The sequence below is a fragment of the Lissotriton vulgaris genome, chromosome 12 (assembly GCF_964263255.1).
Source record: "Lissotriton vulgaris chromosome 12, aLisVul1.2, whole genome shotgun sequence".
Lineage (NCBI taxonomy): Eukaryota > Metazoa > Chordata > Amphibia > Caudata > Salamandridae > Lissotriton > Lissotriton vulgaris.
In genome coordinates this window covers 556,212,968-556,237,591 of record NC_141700.1, presented here as the reverse complement: position 1 = coordinate 556,237,591, position 24,624 = coordinate 556,212,968, and the positions used below count along the sequence as shown (strand labels likewise).

Below are 24,624 nucleotides of genomic sequence, written 5' to 3'. Positions count from 1 at the left end.
CCCCAGTGTATATAGCACCATCCAATTATCATAAGGACCATCAATTGCAGCGTAGGAGTTCCCATCTGTCCCAAATTAGAAGGGTTATTAACACAGAAGACATAGGCCAGACAGACACCACTCAGCAGTTCACAGATGCTATGAAGTGTATTTTACCCTTTTGGGGCCCTATGTCCAATAGTCTTAACATTCGTTGATTCACCAGAGTTGTGGAAGGGGTCAATAATACCACAGCAGGGATTTTGACAAATATTACAGCTGAGCTCCAGGCTACGAGGCTTGTTGCTCCTCAGAACAGGATGGTGTTAGACGTCCTCCTTGCTGATCTGGGAGGGGCCTGTCGCATCATTGGCAGCAGTTGTTGTGTGTGCATACCGGACCAGGCCCCTAATATATACGCTGCTATACAGAAGTTACATAGGCTCGCACCTGACATCCACCAAGAAAATGGTACCTGGACTGTTTCTGGTTGGTTCGGTATTTTAATAGCATCCTGGGGGTGAAAGATTCTTATCCTTCTGATAGTAATTGCAGGTGTAATTTCCGCATGTTGCATATGCATACATTGCCTTCCTGCTTGTTTGCACTAACTGTGTTGGAAAATTGACACCCACACCGAAGGCCCCAATACGTGATGTCTGTGGCCATGATGATACAGGCTGTCCACGACCTCATGTCAATAGACAAAGGTATTTTTTAATTTTGATAATAAGTATATTACCATGTAATAGTGTTCTTCTAAATTTGCGTGCAGTTATTGGTTTCCTAGCACTAAAATTGTTAGCAAATGCTAAAAGGAGGGCCTGTTAGACTGAAAATGCGTCCAGTCGATTCCTTCTAGCATTGTGCGAGTTAAGTTAGCATTTGCGGCACCATTTTGTACCATGATCGAAATTAAGCTTCTGTTTCATGCTGCCTGCCTCAACAGAAAACAGCCTCAATTGTTTCTCTTTATTATTTAATGTGGAGCTTTGCTGCACTAATAAATAGATCCTTCTGTCACAGCATGCCTTTCCCTGTAGGTAGGCCTGCACCCACTCTCAGAGAGACAGCAGGGGCATAGTAACCTTGAAAATAAGATAGCATGTACCCGGTCTCAGGATGGTAGCTCGTCCTTCTGTACCTCTTTTGTTCATCAGCTCCCAGACTGGAAAATTCCAGTCTGGGCGGATCTTTAGAGGAGCTGGAAATGTATATCTTGCATTACCATGTTGGCGGGAGTCAGTCCCTCTGCAGCAATCCAAGCAGGCTGGTCAGACTGGACTTAGCTCCAGTGTATGACTAATAAATAACTTTGGTTTGTATTCTCTACTGTCTGACCAACTCTTCATTTGTATGGAAGGCTGAGGGGTGATCGCGAGTGACCCGGGTGGCCCTAATCGGGTAACTTCCTTCATTAAGCCCATGGTATAAGAAGACCCCTCTGCCATAGCCAAAGTAGGAGAATAAAGCATGTCAGTATCTGGGGATGTGTCCAGTCCACTCCCCAAGTTCCTCATACCGGTCCATCTGTTCCACAGACACATCATGGTGTCGCAAAGAGTCCATAGAATGATCCAAATCCTCCTTCATGCCAGAAGTCTTGAAAATGACTAGGTGATAACATAGAACCTCTGGGTTCTACCAGCGCCGGAGTCGGCGTCGAGTGACGCCGATCCAAATCATCTGGGATAAGAGTGTGGCTGGCAGTGGTTGCTGGCAGCACAGACTTCATGTCCCTTGCCACTGAAAGTCACGTTGGCACAACTGGCGTTGTCTCAGATCCAGAATCAGAACCCTAAGGTCCCAGCAGTGCAGTGGCTGGAGCCGACGGCATTGAACTTCATAGGGTCCCCTCTAACCCGCAGGGCCCAAAGGCTCACCAGATGTGTCAACCTGCTCAAATACATGGCGCATGGCCTTGTAAAACTCTTTGATTTTAGCGGGTGTCACTCTGTCTCCTGGAAACAGGGGGAGGCACAAAGTCGACTCTGGTTCCGGCTCCGCAAAACCGTACCTACAGCGTTGGTGCTCCTTACCTCGTTCGTCGATGGACAACAGTTGAGGCACAGATGAAGTCCGCTCTTCCCAGAGTGTCCTGAAGATCTAGAGTGGGACGAAGAGGACTTGGGACTCCAGGAGCGGTCCCGCAACCACCTCTTCTTAAATCGGTACCGGGATCTCCATGGAGTCTCTGTGGCTGGAATCGACTGATGGGCCACAAAGAGCTTCATAGCACACTCCTGCAAGGCCTTCGGAGCCTGGCCCAACAGTCCAAGCACAACTTTGAGTCGTGGTCATGCTTGAGAAACCAGAGGCAGATGAGGTGGAGGTCGATGACCGACATAGTGCGGTGACAAGCGCCACGTGGTTTCTAGAATACATACTCAACACAATTCAAGAAAAAAGAAGTCAACAAAAACCTGTCATAAAGCAAAAGAGGGGGAGATCTTCCCAAATCGTCACTTAACTGGAGCAGTAGGAAAAGAACTGACGTTGGCACACCTGGGTGGCGCATATATAGGTGACTGTGAGGTCATAACCACTGCTAAAACCGCTACCGACGTCATGCAGACCCAAAGGGAGCCACCTGAGGGTGCGAGCGAGGGACACTACTCATGCAAAAATTTCTGGAACCAGCCTGCGGAATTCAAAGGTAACAAATCTGCAGCTAGAATTCTCTACCAGATATGGTGGGTTTCTGAGGACAAATAAGGTTTAAGACTTGTGGTGGTATGTGTAAAACTAGAAAAAAAAATTTGGAGTGTGGGTTAATGCCTCTTCAGAACTGGAAGAGCAGCTCCGGTCTCCAAACAGAAGTGTGGGATTACAGCAGTTGGTGCAAGACAAGCTGGATCAGAAAATGATCCAGGTCAGATTCAAGTCATAACATATTTGCTGGTGGAGCATCATTACTAGGCTGTAGCTTAGAGGAAGAATTCCTGCTGGAGATTCTGGAAGGAACCGTCAAACATTCTGGAGGTTTTTGTCTAGAAACTCACATCACTGAAGGGAATGCATTGGTTTCTATATTAGGGACAGATGATGTATGGATAACCCATTTAGTTATTAGCGTACTTCCACCCAAATGGGTCCTGTATACTGCAGTTCAGTATATTCTGCAGGTGAAGCCTACCCTTCAAAAGGCATTGAACTAGGTCAAAGAAATCCCAAATCTTTTGCTTAAGTGCAGGTGGTGTTTTTAAACGCAAATAAGCAGTGGGACATTTTGAAATTCTTGCATGTGAACCCCTAAATTTGGATTTGAAATGAAAGCCTTTCCAAGTTTCCATGAGACGCATTAGAATGGCATGTAACTAAATCTGGATCTCCCATTATCAAAAAAACAAGCCATGACGCCAGTTCTCACACGCCTCAGTTTTTCATCAACTATTGAAAAAGCACGGTTTCAGATAAAAACAGGTTTCGGGATTGAATCATGTTCTTGTGAACAGAGATCAGTTGGGGTATATGTCGTATCATTAAACCTTGCAGTATGCTGTTCTTCACTTATTTGTCTCTTTGTATAGTGTTAACGCTGTCTCAGATGCTTTAGGACAATACATATTCTTGCAAACAATGACATTAGAGTTAAAGTGAACAGATGGTAGTTCAATCTTGTATGCTTATTCTAGTTATGATTATCATAGTTTCTGGAGTTTGGGGGATAGGAAGCTCTTTGTGCCATTCTGCAGCACACATTGAACGAGGAAATCATTTGAATTGATAGATTTTGTGCAGGAAGGTATCCCATCCTCCACAAAATCAATCAGCCCTGCAATGCAGGCACCCTTGCACCATGCATGGTGCAAGGGTGCCTGCATTGGCGCATGGCAGACCATTGTGGGCTGGGGAAAAGGACAGGAAGGTATTGTATCACATTCCTGCCCTTTTGTTTTGATGTACGGCAGCTCTGCAAGATTCCTTGCGGCGCTGCCCTATGCCAAAACATCATAAATGAGGCCCAACGTTGGCTGGTAAGGGTCTTGGTTTAAGGTTAAGTTGAAACGTCAATATGTATCAGATACTGAGGATGTTTTCTTGTCAGTAAGGTGCACGTGTCAGTGTATATCCTGAAAAAGGGTTGTGTGAATGGATTTGGGTAGTTGATAGTCCTGGTTTGAAAGCAGTAACCTTCACATTGTGCAGACTTTGTCATCTCCAGATCCGAGCCCTTACTTATAACTGCTTTCGGTACTGTGCAAAGAAGTCAGCTGAAGTCTGTGGTACCAGTCCTATACATTATTATTATTATTATTATTATTATGTTCTTATATAGCGCCTGATTCGACCCCCGAAGGGGTATCTCCGCTCTTGCCTTGGGAACCCGTCCTGGCTTTTCCCTGTGAGATAGTCCCTACAGGGCATCCCCAAGGTGAAAGCCAGGCATCCCGCCGTGGGAGGGCGTTGTGGAGATTAAGCAAGCTTAATGCCCAGAGTTGCAGAGTGTGAACCCATGATTAGGTCAGGCACCGAAGCGAGAATTATCGAGTCCATGGACATTTGAGCTCAAGACCCTGCCGCGTCGGGAATTGAACCCTGGTCCCGGGTCTGACCTCTGCTTCAGGGTCTGCCTGCTCTAACCAGTGAGCCACACTTCTCCACATTTACCTTGAAGCGGGTATATTTAAGGGTCCTCAATGTAACTGCACCACAGAATGGGAAGAAAGCAGGTGAATGGGTTTCCCCCAGCAAGTGGTGCAGGCTACATGAATCACAATATTTGACGCAAAGTTTAGAGAAGGCACTAACAAAGTAGATGGGAGCGAAAAATGGGTCTTAAGAGTTCTGAAGCTAAGTAGTTGGCAGGAGAGGTAGATTCAAAACTGTAAAAAAAAAGAAATATCACTAAAATGCCGCTGACAAAAGGTGTCGGTGAAAGATAGAACTGAGGAGATAGTATGCACCATCTCACTGAAATTTCAGAGCAACACCATTTTCTAAATAGGACTGTCAAATCGACATTCTGTGCATTAGAATACTGTAACCAGTGGTAAAGGAGAAAGCATGGACAACAGGGTTTCATTCACTTTATTAGCAGACCTATGGTGCAGGTATAAAAGGACCAATGTGTCAATGTTCACCACTTAGCCGGAGACAAACAGTCTTTAAAGGTACATAAAATCATTGAAAACTGAGAATATGCATAATTATTCAAATATTTCGATGTATAAACAATTATCCTAAGACTGCCACTTTAGTGCAACAAATGTATGACCTTCACTGATATATGCTGCACGTGGAATGAATGAATTGCCATGAACAGAACACTGAAACAGGTAATCCCAAAACACCATATACAAAAAACATGGAAGTAAAACATTGTCAGATTAATTTTTAATGTCTGAATGCAGAATATTGCAACATTACTTTCCAATCAGAAAAAAGTAGATACCCTGGTGCATTTATATTTTGAAGTGTTTTCAACAAATACAATAGTTGAGTATGTTTGATCGGTTATAAGGTTTACCCCTTCTATAATTCACTGAGGCAAGCAGGGGGGAGGGATCAGTAATGGTATGCTTCTTTCTAGTTTGGTGACTTCAGCTGTGGTATTTTCATAAATCTCTATTTTTCGATTCACTCACTTCTGTTCTGAATGTTTTATTAATTGTTGAGTCAATGTGCGTCACTGTATCAAAATCGGATGTAGGTATGAGGGTGGGCAGACTTCCAACGTTACTGGAAGAATTGGTTTCTTGACTATGAGTATCTGTTGGTAAGTCTGTGATCTTCATCACAAGGTCAATTATTAGATCATGCAGAAGAAGTGGCTGTACATCATCTTGCTTGTTTTCAGATGTGTTTGTGAAAGAGCTGTGCAGCACTTTAGAGAATGTTCTTAACTCAAGATTGTCCACTCTTGTCAATGTTGGCTCAAGGGAAGTCTGGTTAAAAACAACATTCTCACTGTTGATCGATATATTTGTGTGTTGATCTGAGAAGGTCACTTGTGTTTCTGAATAGTTAGTCATGGAATTATCAAATTTTGTTGGTGATATCAAAGGAATTCTTACCTCTGATAGAGCATCAATAATTGTTCCTGTCGTCTTCTCTGTAGAATTTGTTGTCTGCTCTTTTTGAGTATTTGGGAAAGTGTCCAATGATCTGGTCATCGATACTGGGGTGAATGTTACCCCTGTAGTTGTTACTAATGGTATTTCAGTTGTTTCTACTGCATTATTCATGTATTCCTCATTTTTAAATGGGTTGGTCTCCTTGACAGTAATGGGTAAATGATCTTTCCGTAAGAATACTGGTAGCTTTCTGATCTTTGAGAAAGTTCGTAATTGCTTTTTATTTCTTCTGACTTTAAGTCCCCCTCTATTCTTTTTTATTTCAATAGTTTCAATTCCATTTTTAACCAGCTCTTCTTGCTTATGTGAGTCATTGCTTTTGAAGCCTCTGGATAAATTAAAGTTCTCTAATGATATTGATGCTCTTCCACCAAACAAAAAATTTAACAGATTTGTTCTTCCTCCGATCGTACTTCTCATGTCGTTATTTATCAGTTGTTTTCTTTCTTTCTTTAGAGAGGTGCTAACTGCTTTACTAAATCCATAATGTTTTTTCACTGATATTGGTGGCAGTGTTCTGCTCAATGAAAAAGTATTCAATTGCTTTTTTCTTCTTCTGGACAGATTTTCCCTTCCATTATTCTTTATCTGTTCTTCTTGTTTATTTTGATGGATGTCTGTGACTCCAAGTGAGAAGTTATAGTTACGTGGAGAAACCAACATGTGTCTTCCACTTGATACAAAAGCCATTATTCGCTTCGTTGATTCAGCTTGTTTTTTTAGAAATGGCACCGTTTTGTCGGAGATTACGTAATGAGTCACCACCGGTACCGTTGAAATTGTGATTTCGGAGAAAGACGTTGTTTGTTTTATTATTGGTGCAAACATTTCAATGGCATTCATCCACTGTACCTGTTCCTCGTCTTTGCTTTGCTCGGTCCTTCTGGCATCTACAATAAAATCATTCCTTTTTAATGACTGCTCGGGACTGCCATCCTCTAGAAAATTAACCATTTCGAATTCTATTTTCTCTTTGAAACGTTTTATTGGATGTTTTACTTTGCCATCTGAGACAGTAATTCTCGACTCAGTTTTAATGAAAGAGTTCCGGTCTAGGATGATCTTTGCTTTCACATTCTCACTGTAACCATCACTCAACATCACCTTGAAATTTGGGACCGGTAGCAATGGCACATTCATTTTTGACTTTTCGACTGTACTCTTTGAATGCGTTTGAGAGGTTTCACTAGATACTATCAGCTGTCCAAGTATTTCTGTGGATGAACTCACAGTGCTGAAGGTCAGTTTCACAGATGTTGAACTTCTCAGAATTTCCTTGATTTTTATATTGATCACAGCAACTTCTCCAAAAAATCCACGTGAGGCATGTTTTTTATTCTTTAATAAGCCTTTTAAAAACTCAGTATTTAAATTTGCATATCCCTGTTTTCTATTTATACTTGTTAGTAACTTTCTGGTTTCATTCCGACGTCCTTTCTTTGGTAATAAAGCCAAATCATTTTGATCTGAAGTTTCTGAAGAAACCAATGAGAGCATCCTTGTTGCATTCTGGCCATGCACAAAGTATAAATATTTGCCAGTAGGCTCTGCATTAAGTAGCTCATCTGCAGGAAGCATCCTTTTTTTCACTGGTTTCCTTGATGAGAAGGTACAATGACTTGTTTGATTTTTGTTTTCTTTCCAAACTATGCTTACTTTATCATATTTTTCTTGGAGTCCCTCAGACAAACCTGATTCAAAGCCTGGTATTCCACGAACTAAACTTCTTGTAGATTCTAAAGTTGACACAAAAAGTAATGATAAAATTTTTTTCACATAGTGTATATTTATTGAAGGATATATCATCTGCACATTTGTTTTATTGCAAACTTATTTTATTGCACTATTAATAAGTAATAGATTAAACAATCTCGTGGTATGCATGTTTAAATGTCATGGCGTAACAGACTTCCTAAAGTGCTGTAACCAGCGGCATTAAAGCTCTAGTTCTAATGTAGATTTCCGTTTTATCAACATGTACTTATGCCTTTATATTGCAGAAGGCTACAATTTTGATGTCAGATCAGGTACAGAACTAAAACCTTTAATCGTTTGTCCTTAGGACTATTTAAAAAACAAATCAGCAAGAAGATTTGTTTGTATATTAAACTATCATTTTTAAATTCAGGAACAAATAAGGAAATTACAGTAGCTTCAGGTTTCCATCATTGGATACTTGATCATCATCAGGCTCGGAATCGCCAAACATAGCCATAAACAATATTAACATACTCACAGGCAAAAACAGTGTGTACTTAGTGGCACATATTGCTCATTAGAAACAGCCTATACCTTAGCCCATAAGGTAAATGTGCTAAACACTTCACTTCCCCTAGGGGACACTATAGCTCAGATTTCATAGCACAAGCGTAAAGGGATAAACCAAAGTTAGCTTCTTAGTTAAAAAGAGAAATGACTGCATGCGTTGTATCGTAATTGCATTTACATAGCTCTTACTACCCCCGAGGAGGTGTCAAATTGCTTTTTCAGCGAGTAGCGAGTAGCACGCTACTCCGGAACCCATAAAGGATTAGTGTTGAGTTAGTATAGTGAAATATGAAAGTAATTTGAGTGTGACTCTATTAAAGATATAAGAACTAGAGAACTGTAGTTATAGGTAAGTTGTCATTTTTGTTTCAGCATTTGATCTTTCATAGATTCACAAGCTTGGCTCAGAGTAACATGTCAGATTAAACTTTAAGTTCACCATGCAAATATGTTAATAAGAACTGCTTGGCACATAGAAGAAAACGTTACTGCATTCTGATCCGGGCAATAGTGGTTTTGGTGAATGCGCTACTGTTCTCACATTGGGTGGCTCGGTAGATGTCATGTAGAGGCACACCTGCACACATATGTTGTTGAGAATGCATCCCTTATGGAGTAAGAAGTCGCTTTTCAAGTGAACAGATGATTTGCCTTTCGGCTGAGAAAGGTAATGTTATCAGAGATCTACTTTTCTGTGCCCTGCTTTGTAAGGGATAAGACCATAGCCACTATATCCACATGAGAGAGAGAGTAGGTCTGAAGATTCTATGTGTCTGATTTTGTCTCTGTCAGGCGGCCCACCATCTGTTAAGGTGGAGAAAATCTCCCCTCTGCAACCCTGGCTGGATATTTCCACCATAATAAAGAGATTTTGCTCACCTGACAGAGGCCAGTGAAGGCACTAAATGTTTGGTGAGCAACCACCGTATTTCAGGCAGCTGTTAACCCAACTCTTATGTTTTCCAAAAGCAAACTCCCAATCTGGGATTTTGTTTTGGAAAAGCAAGAAATAAATGAGTTTTCTCCCAAGCTGTGGCGGAATACACTGTTAGCTTAAACTCTAAATGAGGTGCTATATCTTTGGTCTTGTAACTGTAAAATGTTAAGCACCTGAGGGCATTCGTAAACCAATCACAAAGTACTTTCAGCGTTGTTCTATATGTCTTTGTCTTTGTAGTGGAAGAAGTGTGACACAGTGCCAAAACCGGTCTGTGGCACAATGGAAAGTCCGGATTGCAGAGCTTTACTTGAACGGGGGAGGCCAATTGACACTGATGCTCCAGTTCCGCTAGTGATGCTGCCCTAGCTTGTCTCACACATCACCTTAATCCTGGACAGCTGGAGAGCACCATTAACACCTAGTGGGAGCATTCATAGCTAGCAGAAAGGAATTAAAGATATGCAGTATCACATTAAACCTAAAGGTGCAGAAGCACTATCACGATTGCAAAAGTCTCCTGCCACTGACAGAAATTTTGTAATGCATTCTTGTGAAGGGAATGCTCTCAAACACAGCTAATCTAAAGCAGAAAATTCGTCTTTTCTGCATGGTCACTTCAGATTTGTCACCTGGACTTTTTGTTGACTTTAAAACACTGTAAACACTGTGCACTTTGCACCTGCTAACCAGTAATAAAGGGCCTGTGCTCCCCCTTTTAATTTAGTTGAATATGCCTGATCCTAATTGGTATATTTAACTTGCCTATAAGTCCCTATTATAAGGTGTAGAAAGTGTACACAGTCCATGGACGTTAAGTGCCACTAGTGGACTGCAGCACCTATTAGGCCATCCACTACACTGGCAAAGCAAACATGGCTTTATGCCTGCCCTGTGTAGCCTGAGGGCTGCAAAGTAACCTATTAAAATAACCTTTATAGACAATTAAAAATCCCTTTTAAATATTAGTAAGTCACCCCTATGTAGATCTAGCAGTCAACAAGGATGGTGCATGGTATTTAAAAGCAGGACATGTAGAAAATGAATGTGCCTACTGTGACAAGGCCCAGAAAGATATTTTCCCCGTGGAATGCCTAGCTGTCCAATGTGAAAAATCAGAGTTCAGATTAAAATACTAGTAATGATGAGCCATGAAAGGGAACAGCTACAAAGAAAATGAAACCTCTATTTGTCATAGATATTAATAATCCAATCTACGGGTTAAGGCAGATTTGTAAGAAATCAAGAAAAAGTAACTTCTAGAAAGTTACTCATCATAGAAAGCACCCCTTTTTGCATGGTTACCCCCACTTTTTGTCTGACATCTAATGCAACTTGGCTTGATGTCCCCTGGGTCTGTGCCAATCAGGTTCCCAGGGCCGGTGTTCTTTCCCAAGACTACCTTTGTACCCACAATTGGCACATTTCTGGCCACAGATAAGCCACTTGTAAAAGGTACCATGGGTACCAAGGGCACTGTGACTAAGGAAGGCCTCTAAGGGCTGCAGCACCTATTGTGCCATCCTTAGATGTCCTGCACCTTAACTCACACACACTACCACTACAGGCTGCGTGTTTGGTGCAGAGAAAAGTGAAGAGTTGACATGGCTCACATCCCTGTGTGTCATGCCTGCAATCTACTGCCTAAGGCCTAGGTAAGATACCCTTCTAGCAGGGTGCACTAGCACCAAGGTGAGGGTACAGAGGCATGAGCCCTGCACCCTTACAGTGTCTAAGTCCATTCTTAGACATTGTAAGTGCAGTAAAGCCATAAAGAGTATATGGTCTGGGAGTTGGTCACTATGAACACAGCTCCATAATGGCTTTACTAAAAACTGGGAAGTTTGATAGCAAGCTTCTCAGCACATTAAACCCACACTGATGCCAGTGTGGGATTTAATATAAAATGCACTCAGAGGGCATCTTAGAGATGCCCCTGAAAATCGTCCAGCCCTGATGTGGTTCCTGAATGGCAGCGTGTCATTTGCCACCACCAGACAGGTTGGACTCATTGGTACGTCCCTCCGCTCTCTGGGTCAAAAAACAAAGCCCATCCTGGGAAGAGGTGTCATGCCTCCTACCCCAGGATGGGCTGGGTCCAGGAAATGGGAAGCTTCAAAGACCTGCCCCCTCTAGACGCTGTCCCAACCTTTTGCTGCCCCCAGCAACTGGCTCCCACCGGTTCTGACCCCAATTTTGGGCATGAAAATCGCCAGGAAATCCAAGCTAAGAAGAGAGGTGTGCTCACTTTTGCCATCCCCTCCCCTCAGGTGGGGGAGGCGAGGTGAAGCACACCTCAGTCCCCTCCATCTTGAAGATGGGGTTCAGAGCCAATTAGGAAGAGGCTTGAGGGTGGCATAATAGGGGGTGCACCAACCCCAAGTAAGGGACCATAGGTCCCGGCCTGCACACCTCTTTAACACCCCTCAATTTTGTATTTAGGGGCGACCCTGAACCTTGCCTCCTCAGATTCAAGGAAGAAAGAAGAAGGACTGATAAGCCTTGCTAACCCAGGAAGAGTAGAGGACACCAATTGCCTTGGTCCCACTACTACAGGCCTGACCCGCCTATGATCTGGCTACAGCAAGAACCCAGGTGAGTCCAGCAGCCAGTAACACCCAGAGCCCGGAGGACCTTCCCTGCACCCTTCCCACAGACTATCTCACATGAGCACCGGATTTGTTCAACCGGACTCACCTCCAGAATCCGGATTTCAGTAAATCCGCAATTCTGCACCACTCTACACCCGATACCCACAGCCCGAATTTGAGCGGCCCAACACTCCAAGGAGGTCTTCCTGCGATCCTGACCTAGGATATGGTGATCCCTGTCCTCCCTCAAGTCTCAAGCAGACGCCTGCAGCTTCAACCAGAAGGGCCCCCCAACGGCGACGGGAGCTGATAAGAAAACCTGATGCCAGAAGACACCCCTGCATCCAATGCCCGACGGACTTAGGTGGCCCAACCGATGGTGTCCAGGCATCCCCAAGATCCCATCTTATATCTCCACCTGGTGGTTGCCTGCAGGATACCTCCCTGCCCGAGCCTGCAGCATCTTTATGAGACCAAAGGTCTTCATTGGGAAACACAGAGCCCCAGACGCCTGTTTTGCGCCCTGCACCCAGCTGCCCCAGTACCGCTGGCAGTACAGTTCCTGTGCTGGTCGTTGGCCCCTGCAGTGCTGACCTTAACTCTAGGAGCTTTGCTCCCACACTAGAGTGGCCTGCTCCTCAGCAGTCCCTAAGCATAGGCCCCCTTAGCCCCACTGACTTTTTCTGCTTCTGCTTTTTTTTGTAAGAGCGCCCCATGCCGTGGTTTTACTTTAATAGCAGCTGTGGACCTTTCTTTAGACACGGCTCGCCAAAGAAAGGGGCATGCCTCTATTAACGTGAAGGCGCTGCATGAGGCGCTTGAAAAAAACAACCAAAAAGAGAATTCATAGAAAATAAAAAAACTTGCTGCCACATTTGGCGCCGCAAATAAACCAAAGGCACGCCCGCCATTGTGGCCTGCCGTTCTATAAAAAATAAATAATAATACATTTCTAATAATGTAAAATCTTGAGCCATGCTGCGATGTCATGGGTCGAATAGGGGTTAGATCATTAAAGAAAGTAGTACTCACGGTTTAGATAAAGCAGACTGTGTAACAAAAGTAAAACGTCCAGTCCTTATGGGAGGTTACAAATGCCAATAAGGCAGTACCAAGGAGGGACTACTAAGCCTATTCACAAATGAAAAGCAACAATTTTGCAAGGTCAGTAACAAGAGCCAATTGAAAAGATGGACGGGAAATGGGCAGAGCTTGTATGCCGTACCTCAATACAGCCAGCCTCGCAGAGCAGCGCATGAGCTGCCCATGCTCGACCTAAATATTGATGTGTTTCAACATGAACAACTTCAAGATGCTGGGGGTAAAAAGCCTATTAACAAACAGGTCAAAGAGCATTAAAGTGTCCAATGGTCAACAAATAGTCTGTACACACCAAAGAAGGACTCATTAAGGGAAAAAAGTAAACAAAAAGTTTTCCACACAGTATAAGGGAGTAATTTGATAGTGATGCATGTCATTATTTTGAGTGCATTCATAAAATGTTGTGAGGTAGTTGTAAAAATAAATTTTGGTACATTATGCACTTGCATTAACAGATCTTCTGCCGAAGAAGCACGATGCACAAAATGCAGTGAGAATCTTCCAACACGCAGATGGGTCTGATCCCATTATGTTAACAAAATGTTAAAAAAAAACACAGGGGAAACCGAATTGCTTATGTACATAAAAAAGGTGAATCATGATTAAACATTGGAAAATATGATTTAAATGAATCTGTATATTGAAAACTGCAGAAAATAACAGATTGCCGAATTCAGCAACTGAGGAATGTGGAAAACAGTATCCGAAAAAGGCTCGGGTCTTGAAGGGCAGTCAATGAATGCTGTGGTGTATCAGCACAACATTTGCTCCTGTATCCGAAATATTAAAATGAAACATTAAAAACAAGTTTTGAATTAACCATAAGAAAAAGGGAGCCCTGTGAGGGACGGTCTGGTGAACTTCAATTCAGCTATTTTGGGCATATCAGCATAATATGAATGCCATTTGTGCAAGCTCAACATAGCTATGTAGATCCCTGTATTTTTGCAATCAAAGGAATATGCCAATAATTGACTGTGAACACTGGGAATTATACAAAACTGTGAATGGGGTATCTATGCATATGTACACTGGACTTTTCACAAACCGTCAGACTCCAAACGCTCATGAACAGAAGGAAAGCAAAAAAAAAGTAAAAGCAACATAGATGACTTGATGCGTAACTGGGCAGGCCTGGCATTCCTCTCCCTGGCAGTCAGGTTAATGAGGTCAGTGAGTGGCATCAGAATAATTTTAGGTGGTGCAAGACCCAACGCTCTTATACAAGGCAGCCTGCAGAAGTAGCAGTGGCTCAATGGCAGCACTTGCTGCATTTGGAGGTGGAAGTAGCACTGTGACACAGCCATCATCATGGCGTTGACCAGGTAATGTTCGCGCTAAAGAAAATAGCATTAAATAAATAAATAAATGCAGACCTGCAGGATACGTGGGTGGTCACTAGGGGACTTGATCTGCTGCTACATAATACTTTTACATCTTAGCCTGTTTTACTTCCTCTTGAAAGTGGAACTGAAGATGGCTTAATGCAGCTTTTAAGACAATAGAAAAGGAGAAGCAGACTTTCGACATTTCTAAATACCAAAAGACGATGTCCACCCTATTTTTAAGGATGCTGCTTCTCAACATACCTATTTTATCAGAATCAGCAAGAAGTCCTCAATTTACTCATGAAGCAAACATGAGTACTGACTATCATTAAACCTGTATGGAAAAATCAACAGTGTAAAACTTATGAAAAATTAGACGTTCTCCTGTTTGGGTCTTGCTACAGACAGCTGTCCGGGAAATAATATTTATCATGCTCCACAGAGCATGCCTGCTCAGGATTGGAGGCTTTCATGTCAATCTTACTTGCCTAGCTACTTTTTTATGCTTTCTTCTTTTCGTGTTTTTGACCCGCCCGCAGGCGCTTTTAGTTTCGCTGCCTATTGATTTATGATTTGTCCTGCTCTGACCGAAGCATTCCAAACAGAGCCACATTTAAATAATAGTTTGTTGCCTTTCAGTGCCACCTAGTGGGCTACAACAACATCGATCTCGAAAAACATTGAAGACAACTTTAAACAATTGGCAATGCTATCAGTCTAGGTTGTATGTCAAGTTAGGAACGATTGAAATTGCCAATGATTGTTCTGTATGAAGTCCATAAAGATCCACTGTGACTCTGAACTAAAAACACTGTTCCCTGTGGCACCATCCATTTCCCGTTGCAATTAATATCACTGAGGTGGCTTCTAAAGTGCTGTCCCGGGTGTTTCAAATAAGAGGCTATTCAACTTGGTGCATATGGTGATCCAGCGCATGGTCGTCCGCAGAAATTTTTCCAGGGGGGGGGGGGGCAAAATATTAACGTCATCACCATCCTCCGACATGATGTGTGCCAGGTGGGGCACACGAAACACTGGGGCGCAGAACTAGGATAGACTCAATTAAATGCCAGGAATCCAGGACATGTGACTGACCCTGCCATGGGCCAACAAACACCACCTGTAGGGAAAACGCTAAACTTTCTGACAAGGTGCTTTATCTCTGTCTGCTAAGTGTGCAGACTTCTGGGTCCTCGATCCAACACCAATCAAGGCTGTTTTCAGCACGATTCGGTTTTTATCAGAATACTTTAAAACAGCCTATGATTAAAGCACCAGATTATAATACTGTATGCACAGACACAGTGTATGTTAGGGATTATTTGTAGCACACATATTTACCAATATTGGCTTCTTGGTGCTAGAATTCATAATAACGTTTATCCAAAGTTAAAGCACAACGTCAAAGTTAGTGATAAATAATGCCGCAATCACAAACGCTAGTGATTTGACAGTTGGTGCTCCCTTTACTAGAATTCCCCGGGCATTGCTACATTTTACACACATTCAATTAATTTATACAAAATAAAATGTATAGGTCCAAATGTTAGCTATATTTTTGAAAAGAAACTTAGAGTCCCTCTACGTCTAGTCAATGTCAAACTGACATCTTGCGCACATTTAGGGATACAATAATGGCCAGCTCCCTTATGCTGAAGCCCGGCACCGTAGATGTGTGGCACATGCGGCGCCCGCAGCTGCACCTCATCACAGGTTCAGGGATGCTGAGTCTTACACAGTGGTCGAAGTGGGGGGAAAAAAGTAGTGGAACAGTGGACGGAGACTCAGAGGGCGGGAATAACCCAAGGATTGGATCCGTGGGTGGAGCCAGAGGTGTGGCTAGAATGCACAGGCATGCCAATTTTTAGTATTTGTTTGGCATTTCACTGCCCAGTTTAATCAACCAATGGATACACATGATTATTTAAGGTTATAATGAGTTATTGACATTAAAATATATTCACAAAGTGGGATATGCTTCTAATCACAGAATGTACCAAATATGATAAAATGTGGAAACACAAGCACTTTGTCTCCGAGCCATGGAGTTTCTGTCATCAGCACTTCACCCTTTTCTCAACAACAGCAGTTCAAACATGAATGACAAAATATCCTAGTTTGCAAATGTTTTCTCTAAAATTATGGCTCTGCCATATTTGCCTCATAATTAAAGATCTGCTGCATGATCTGACCATTTAAACTAATAAATTGTTTGTAGCTCAAACATATCAAAAGTTAATATAAAATGTGACTTGTGTTGCTGCGGAGTGGATGGCCTATTGTAAAGGTTAACTGGTCACCCTTCTCACTGCTGCATTTGTATGTTACACTGGTACTAATAAGGCAAAATCCTTCCAGAAACTGTTAGGATTAGTTACTTACCTGTAATCCTAGTTCTCTTCCAGGGGTATCCTCATCAAAGTCATAAGCATTAGAATATTTCCGCCCATGTGCGGGACCCCGGAAACACTATATTATATGTGCCCCACATATATATACATATATATAAATAAATCCTACTATTCTCAATGTGATGCCCTTCTACCATCTATGGAATGTTCATAAGTGCAGCTGTCAGAATGTTGGTGTTCTGCCTAGGTAGTGACAGTTGGATGGGCTGAGCACCTAGATAGATGCTCCAGGTGGGGTCTCCCTTGGGTTCCCCTTAGGTCTCCCCTAGGCCTCTCTATGGTCTCCAATTGAGCTTGTACTTCCCATAACCTTAATGCTCAATAAATCTACTTGAGAACTACCTACAAGTGTGGACCCAATTACTACATTATTTTGGCGACGATACTGAAAGAACCTATTTCTGTCATCTCTAAATGGACTACAAGCAAGTTAATGACACAAGATTTTCTGAAACGTAATCAAGGCACCCCAACTGGCATCGTGACCCCACCAGTGACCTGCCATCAGTCGCCCTCAGCAGTCTGCCAGTTGTTCAAGCGTCTGGTGAGTCAATTCTCTGACTGTAGCCTTTCTCGCAACAAGCTGGAGCCACTGAATTGCTTTGTAATTACAAGCCTTGCCTCATCCTGTGCTGTGTCAAGCCTCTACACACTGCCTGGGTAATAGTGTGTTTTTCTTATGAAGTCCTGTCAACTGTCAAGAAGCAAGGTACACACCTTTCTGTAGCGACAGTTAAGCTGACCGCACTTTGTCTGACTATTTTAAAGATGAGACTACAAGGATTTAAACATAGCTTGTCTTAATACTTCAGCCTATTTCTGCTTAAGTCGTTTATTTGTAAAATAGCAGTCGAGTGACTCACTAATGAGCAGTTAAGTGTTGTTGAACTGCCAACGTTTTGTCTGCTCCTGCAACACTTCTTCAATCTCTGTGTGCTGATTCACTGCCTTCATATTCATGCTACGATCTTCACAAGCAGTTTTGTTATCGTGAGCACTGTGTCACTGCCATCTACTGGAAGTTATTTTATGGCAGCAGGAATTACAGAAGCTAGCACGCAAATGTTTTGTTTTGTCTTCAGCTCTAACACGGAAGGTACGGATTTAAATTTACATTGACAGTGAGTTTTTGAATATTTTATTTTAACGTTTTACACCGTCTACGACAGTTAACTGTAACGTGACTCACGCTCACCTGCCTGCTGTGTCTTGGTCTCTGGCGCATGATGATCCTCGAGAGAAGTCTGTTGCTCTGGGAGCTCTTCATCGTGCTGGCTCCTAATGATTATGATGACGCAATGGAACACTCAAGGGGAGTTGGTGATTGTACTGCATGCGTCATTGAGGTGTCAGTTGGTGATTCTTCCTGGTCCCCTTAGCACTTCATCTTCGTGCGTCCGGAAAACGTCGGGATCAGGGGTCAAGTTTCTGTTCGTCACACTTGAACACTGCCTGTCTGGAGCTGACTGGGGAACAGTTATCTTTGCGCTTTGTCTCCCACTTTGCTTGCTGTACAGAATTCTTGTCTGTGACCTTGGAAGCATGGGCTTAAGGAAGATAACAATTCTTTGTCCCTGCCCAGTCCGGAGATTTATATCACTCAAGTGTGGCATTTTAAACACAACTGAAGAGTGGGAAAACGACGAGTCCAGTCCTCTCATCTTGTGGGAACATTCGGTGATGACCGTGCACAGCTTAGTACGAAGACCCCGGGTGAGAGATCGCTCACCGGAGCTAATGTTTTTTTTATTTATTTATTTGTGTTGCAGTTATGTTACAGACCTGTCTTAGTTTTGGTGTGCACAATGAATAGTTGCCATTTGACAGCATTTTAGCTTTCATTTATTATCTTTCTGGTTGGTGATGTGCCTGTTATAACGTTCACTGCCATTAGCTGCCTGTGTTTGTGGTATTTAGGCGAGTTGTTGTATTTTGGTGTTGTTTGGGCACGTTTAGTGGTGTGTGGGAGCTGGTCTTCTTATCCTAGTTTATCCTCAGTGTTGGGTGGTGTGCACACTCTTTCACTGGTTCCTCTGTTTATGTGCCTGGTCTTTGTTGTCTATGTTTTTCACAGTGTGGCTTTTATTCTTCTAGGCAGTTGTTTTGTTGTTGCAGTGACTTAATCTTCATTGCACTTTAATTAGTGTAACTTGAGTTGGTATCCAACCTTTGTTTAAAAATACAGCTGTGTTCTTTACTACTTTGGCTGTACTTGTAATACGACATGTCATTTTTCTGTGTTGGGTAGGGTTTTAGTCGTCTTTAGTTTTCTGTAGTGCACGTCTGTTGTCCATACACAGATTTCACTGGTTTTAGTTTGTCTGTAGTTTGTATAGGGTTATACTCCCTTTAGTTTATAACTGTGCACATCTAGTGTCTATACACAGATCACTCCAATTTTTGTTTATCTGTGTTTTGCTGAGGATTATAGTCCTTTTAGTTTCTAACAGCACTACATTAGTCCACACATGGACCCCACATAAATTTTGTAGGTGCGAATTTTTGATGGAATTTATTGAAAAGTTTAAAGTCTTTTACTTTTCTTGTCTTAAGTTCTACTTATATCTGCTGTGTACCTTCACAGTTTTGTATCTTGATACTTGCAACACTTGTAAGTTCTGTTCTTAGTCTCATGCACTGTGCAAATGAGATTTGGTTTTATTATCATATTTAGTTTGAGTTTGGTTTTAAGTGCTTTCATGCATTTATAGCTAAATATGTTCTGTTTTATCGTATCTTGATTAATTTTTCTCGCACTATTACCTTTGCATTACTGATTTGTATTTTGTTTAAGGTTAATGGTGTTTTGATGAGGTTTCTCCCTAATAATTCCTCATCTTCTTTTCTGTTTTAATCTTCCTATTCTGCTTTTCTTTTGGGATCTATATTTTCTTTTCAATCTCCATTCATTCCTGTTCTGGCCAGTAGGTGTGCGTTGGAGTTGTTTTTCGTATTTTCTTCTATTCTTTTCTGCTGTGTAAGAAGGGAGGATGGCTTGTATGTTTGGTTCCATTCTTCTATTCCTATTTCTTGATTTCTCTTTGGTTTCTTTGTTTAATTTCTATTTCTTGCGTGTTTCTCTATTTCTCTTGTTGCTTTGCTTTTGTTGCTTTGCTTCTGACTGGTGTTCCCCTTTCGCTGTTTCTTTTCTTCTTTTACTTACTTTTCTTGTTTTCATTTCTCTGTTTCTTATATGCTGTTTCTAACTTTTGTTTTCTGTATAAGAAAAGGGGATATGTAGTATCCTGCTATTCTCAATGTGATGCCCTTCTACCATCTATGGAATGTTCATAAGTGCAGCTGTCAGAATGTTGGTGTTCTGCCTAGGTAGTGACAGTTGGATGGGCTGAGCACCTAGATGGATGCTCCTGGTGGGGTCTCCCTTGGGTTCCCCTTAGGTCTCCCCTAGGCCTCTCTATGGTCTCCAATTGAGCTTGTACTTCCCATAACCTTACTGCTCAATAAATCTACTTGAGAACTACCTACAAGCGTGGACCCAATTACTACACATATATATATAAAAAACATGCAATAGCAGCCAAATAACATCAGAGCTGAAATATGCTGTGAATAATTTCCACCATACATGTAATAATAAGCATTAGAAACATGAGAAACAACACCAAAGATTGGTTAGAAACTGTTTTAATGCTTAGAAAGCAGTAGAAATTCTCATAACTCACTGGAAGCATAGGAAGCTCCCAGGCTGCATTGCAAACACACAGTCTAAAAAGACTGAAAAGCTAACCTGTAGCTGAATAGCAATAAACTGACACCGTGCCTTTAAGGCACCCATGACCCCCTGTATCCCATCATGCCCCAGGGGTGACAGTTAGGTCAGTTGTTCTTTTCGGAGACTGAAAAACAAACCCAATAACAAATAGGTTAACAATATCTCCTTATTAAAGAGTATCCTTTGCCCGGGGAGGCGGGAGGGTTGCTTATGACTTTGATGAGGATACCCCTGGAAGAGAACTAGGATTACAGGTAAGTAACTAATCCTTCTCTTCCAGGGGATCCTCATCAATAGTCATAACCATTAGAATAGAATAGCGAGCCTCTCCTCTTCCCTGCGGGCAAAGGAATGATAAGACAGTAATCTCATCACAAATCTGAGTAGACTATAGACTACCCAAACAGATTCCTCAAGGAGGCTTGCCCTACTTGAGTATCGGCCCTGGAATCAGACTTGAGGCAGTAATGCCTCGTAAAGGTATGAACCGATTTCCAGGTTGCAGCCTTGCATATTTCTGACATTGGAATGTCATGCAAGAAAGCTACTGTAGCAGCCTTCCCTCTAGTGGAATGCGCTTTTGGAGACATCAACAAAGGCTTGCCTGCAAGCTGATAGGCTAATTTAATGCAAGAGACAATCCATCTGGAGATGGACCTCTTGGCCGCTGGAAAACCTGTTCTCATAGAACCATAGTTCACAAACAGTTGGTCCGTTTTCCTAATCCCTTTAGTCTTTGCCAAATAAAACTTTAGCACTCTCTTAAGATCTAAGGAGTGAAGTGACCGCTCGGCTGGGGTCGTAGGATTTGGAAAAAAAGAAGGGAGGGAAATAGACTGATTTATATGAAAATCAGAGATGACCTTAAGCAAGAAAGATAGATGAGCCCTTAGGACTACTCTGTTGTGGTGGAAAACAGTATATGGTTCCTTCGCACAGAGCGCTTGTATCTCACTTACTCTGCGCGCAGAGGTAATCGCCACCAAAAAGGCTGCCTTCCAAGAGAGATGTTGCAAGGAGGCCTTGTGGATGGGCTCGAAAGGAGGTGACACTAACCCGGATAGAACCAGGTTTAATTCCCAAGGAGGAGAAGGATTTCGCACAGGGGGATACACTTTCTTCAACCTCTGGAGGAAGTCCTTAACCACTGGAACCTGAAAGAAAGACATCTGATCAGGTGACTTTCTGTATGCTACAATGGCTGACAAATGCACTCTAATAGAAGTGTACCTTAAAACAGCAGTTGCCAGGGAAAGGAGGTATGGTAAGACGATGTCCTCCTGCCCTTTAGTCTGATCTAAGTGATGATCCCTACACCACAAGTAAAACCTTTTCCACTTTAACACATAGGACGCTCTCGTGGAAGGTCTCTTAGCCTCTTTTAAGATGTTCATGCATTCGGGAGGCAAGTTCAAATGTCCATATTGCAGGACTGTAGGAGAGTAGGGTCTGCAATCCTATGATCACCCAGATTTTTTGCTTTTGTTTCACTGGTTTACGACTTTCTCTGGCTGTGGGCCTGCCAATCAGACCCACAGCCTGGCTGTTCTCTCTCTAAATTACAACGTGTACCCTAGGTGCATTTACCAATTGGTACTGGGCCACCTTATCAGACCCTGTAACTCAGGGCATAGGTGTACCCAGGGCCTACCAGGGGCTGAAGCATGTATTATGCCACCCCTGGCTGGCCTCCTAAATTTGACACAACTGGCTGCATGACAGCTGGGGCAAAGTCGTGTAATCACCCTTTGCTGTAGATATAGTATACCTATATCTAAACCTAAAAATGGACACACAGATTCCTATCAGTCACTCCTATGGCAGGCCTTGACAATCCTGAAGGCAGAGTGCTTGGAATCGTGTGAGATGGTGCTCTGGCATGAGCTGAACCTGTCTGCAGCTTGCGGAACCAAGTCCTAATAGCTGTTCCATGATAACGCATACCATATACTCTTAAGTGCATTATAATCCTCGCGGTTAAATGCTATCTTTGGTATTGCTTTATCAAAACATGTCGAGTAAGGTGTCATACGAATTGGAATACTAACCCCTCGCCAATTCTGGCGACGGGGTTAGCATTCCACCCTTCTAGAGGGACACGACATGTATGTAACTGTGAACCCCGGTTAAAGTTAAACGAAGCCTCAGCTCCACAAAATGGATGCTGCCACCACAGACACAAGTCTGACCCCCTGCAGCTGGGAGTCCTTCCAGCGAAAGGAGCCTGGACAAAGGGTTTCCTGTCCGGGGCGGTGCTAGCACCATCCCAGACATGGTTTTGTGTATCCTGGGTGGGCAGGGCTTTACAGGAAGGTGACTGCTGAGTGGCACCCCGGTGCTCACTACGCATAGGCCGGTCAGAACCAGTTCCAGGGGCACACCAGCCCCTGGCCTGGGGAAAGTCCGGCATGGGAGAGGGGTGTAACCACCCCCCTCCTAGTCCCACCCATAGGCAGGACCTAGTCACCGGGTCAGCCCCTTTTCTTAGTATAAAGATAGGAGCGGGCCCCCTGTTCAAATTAGATCATCTTTGGAATCAAGACACGACTTTCTGCGAAAGGACTTCAAGATTTCTTCTTCAAGATTCTCCCTTGTGGCTAAGGAGTAGTCACCCTGCATCCGCAGGCAACATCAAGAACACTGCGGTCTGCTGCAAGTCCTTCCTCAGGAATCCGACGACACAGCTCAACGAGACCCGGCTTCCCTGGCACCTCTGACCTCTACTCACCTCTACAGCCAAGCTGAGAACCGTGAGTGCGACGAGACCTCGAGGGACCGACGATCGCCAAGACTGCACGACTTCTTCACTACAAGCCCACCGAGTGTCCCTCTGGTGAGTGCTTTGGGGTCCGAGAAGCCCCGACCCTGAGCAGCTCCAGCACCGAAGATCAGCCCTCCAGCATCTCCACGATCTGCGTGGGGCCCTTCTGCTTTTTGCTGCTCACCGCGTTGTTTGGCTACTAGCCCGCTGGCTTGTGGCCTTCTTAACGACGCCCGACGACATCACTGCTGCTGGTCTGGTTGCTCCAGACTGGCCCTTGCTCCCTTCCAAGAGAGGAGCAACCCGGACCCTCCTGGTCCACTCCAGACGCCATTTTGAGTCCACCGCGTGGGCTTGAATTTGCCAAGGCTTTGTTGCCCAATCCTGGGTCCAGCGACGCCGACAGCTTCATCCATCGTGGGACAGCTCGCTCCTCCATCCTGGTCGCCGACAACGCCTCCTGGTCCGTGAGATCTGCAGAGCACAGCGTCACCCACTCACCTAGTCGAGGCGACTACCATCCGGTGCCCTCCTGGTGCCACCTGACTACTGGCTAGTAGTCACGAACTTGGTCCCCTCTGCTTTCAGGTGTCATCTATCTTCAAGATCCAGGCTTGGATCACTTCGAACTCTCTTCACTGGTCGCCTGCCAGTATCTTTCTTCCAGGCTCCTGGTCCGTCTACGAGGTTTCCCGACGTCTTTTGAGACCTATGCAGCTGCAGCCCCTGGGCTAGGTAAACTCAGCATTTCGGTGCCCCAGCATAGCCTCACTATCCAAGGGTCAGAATCCACTTTCGTTTTCCTCCTACCAGGTCAGGTTCGCCCGAGAACACTAACTTTGCATTTACTAGCTACCATAGACTTTGTCCCGCATCACGCGTGAGAGTGCACACTCTGCACCCGAGTCCCCTGGGTCTCCTAGAAGTAATCTCACGATTCTATAGTCAAGTCCTAGCGATTCCAAAGCCTATTAGTACTGTACTTACCTGCTAGTAATTTCGCATTCCACTTTCAGAGTATATGGTTTTCCGTGCCCTTCGGGCATTTGTATATACTGTGCTAACTTAAGTATTTTCGTAAGAGTTTTGTTTTGTGCTGAGTACCCTGTCCTCATAAAGAGTACAGGGCTGTTGTGATTCTTAATAAATATACTGTTTATTTTCATAACACTTGTGTGGTGTCCTTTCACTTGGTGTTCAAGGGGTATATGTGTGGTATAACAGCTGGCTTAACACGCCCTCTCGAGTCTTTAGCCTTAGACTGCTCGTATCCACGCTACTAGGATAGCTGGTCTATAAGGTTGACTTACAACCAATCATCAATAAGGGTTGCTGGACTGATACATAGTGTTCACTAGAATAGTGAGCACTGCATATCAGGCAACCTTCTCACATTGGTGGCAGCGGTGGGATTTGAGCTTGCTGTTGTTTTACCACA

The 24,624-nt window shown here is 43.4% G+C and overlaps 1 protein-coding gene across 1 annotated transcript in view; it reads right to left on the bottom strand.

The window, feature by feature from the left end:
- Nucleotides 1–5,537: 5,537 nt before the first annotated feature.
- LOC147677733 (uncharacterized) overlaps nucleotides 5,538–24,624 on the bottom strand; it is a 60,639-nt gene continuing 41,552 nt past the window's right edge. The window contains exons 2-3 of the mRNA XM_086945580.1: nucleotides 17,888–17,970; nucleotides 5,538–7,792 (exon numbers count right to left, since the gene is read on the bottom strand). Of these exons, the coding sequence (XP_086801706.1) occupies nucleotides 5,538–7,792; nucleotides 17,888–17,970 (2,338 nt within the window). The remainder of the gene's footprint in view (nucleotides 7,793–17,887; nucleotides 17,971–24,624) is intronic.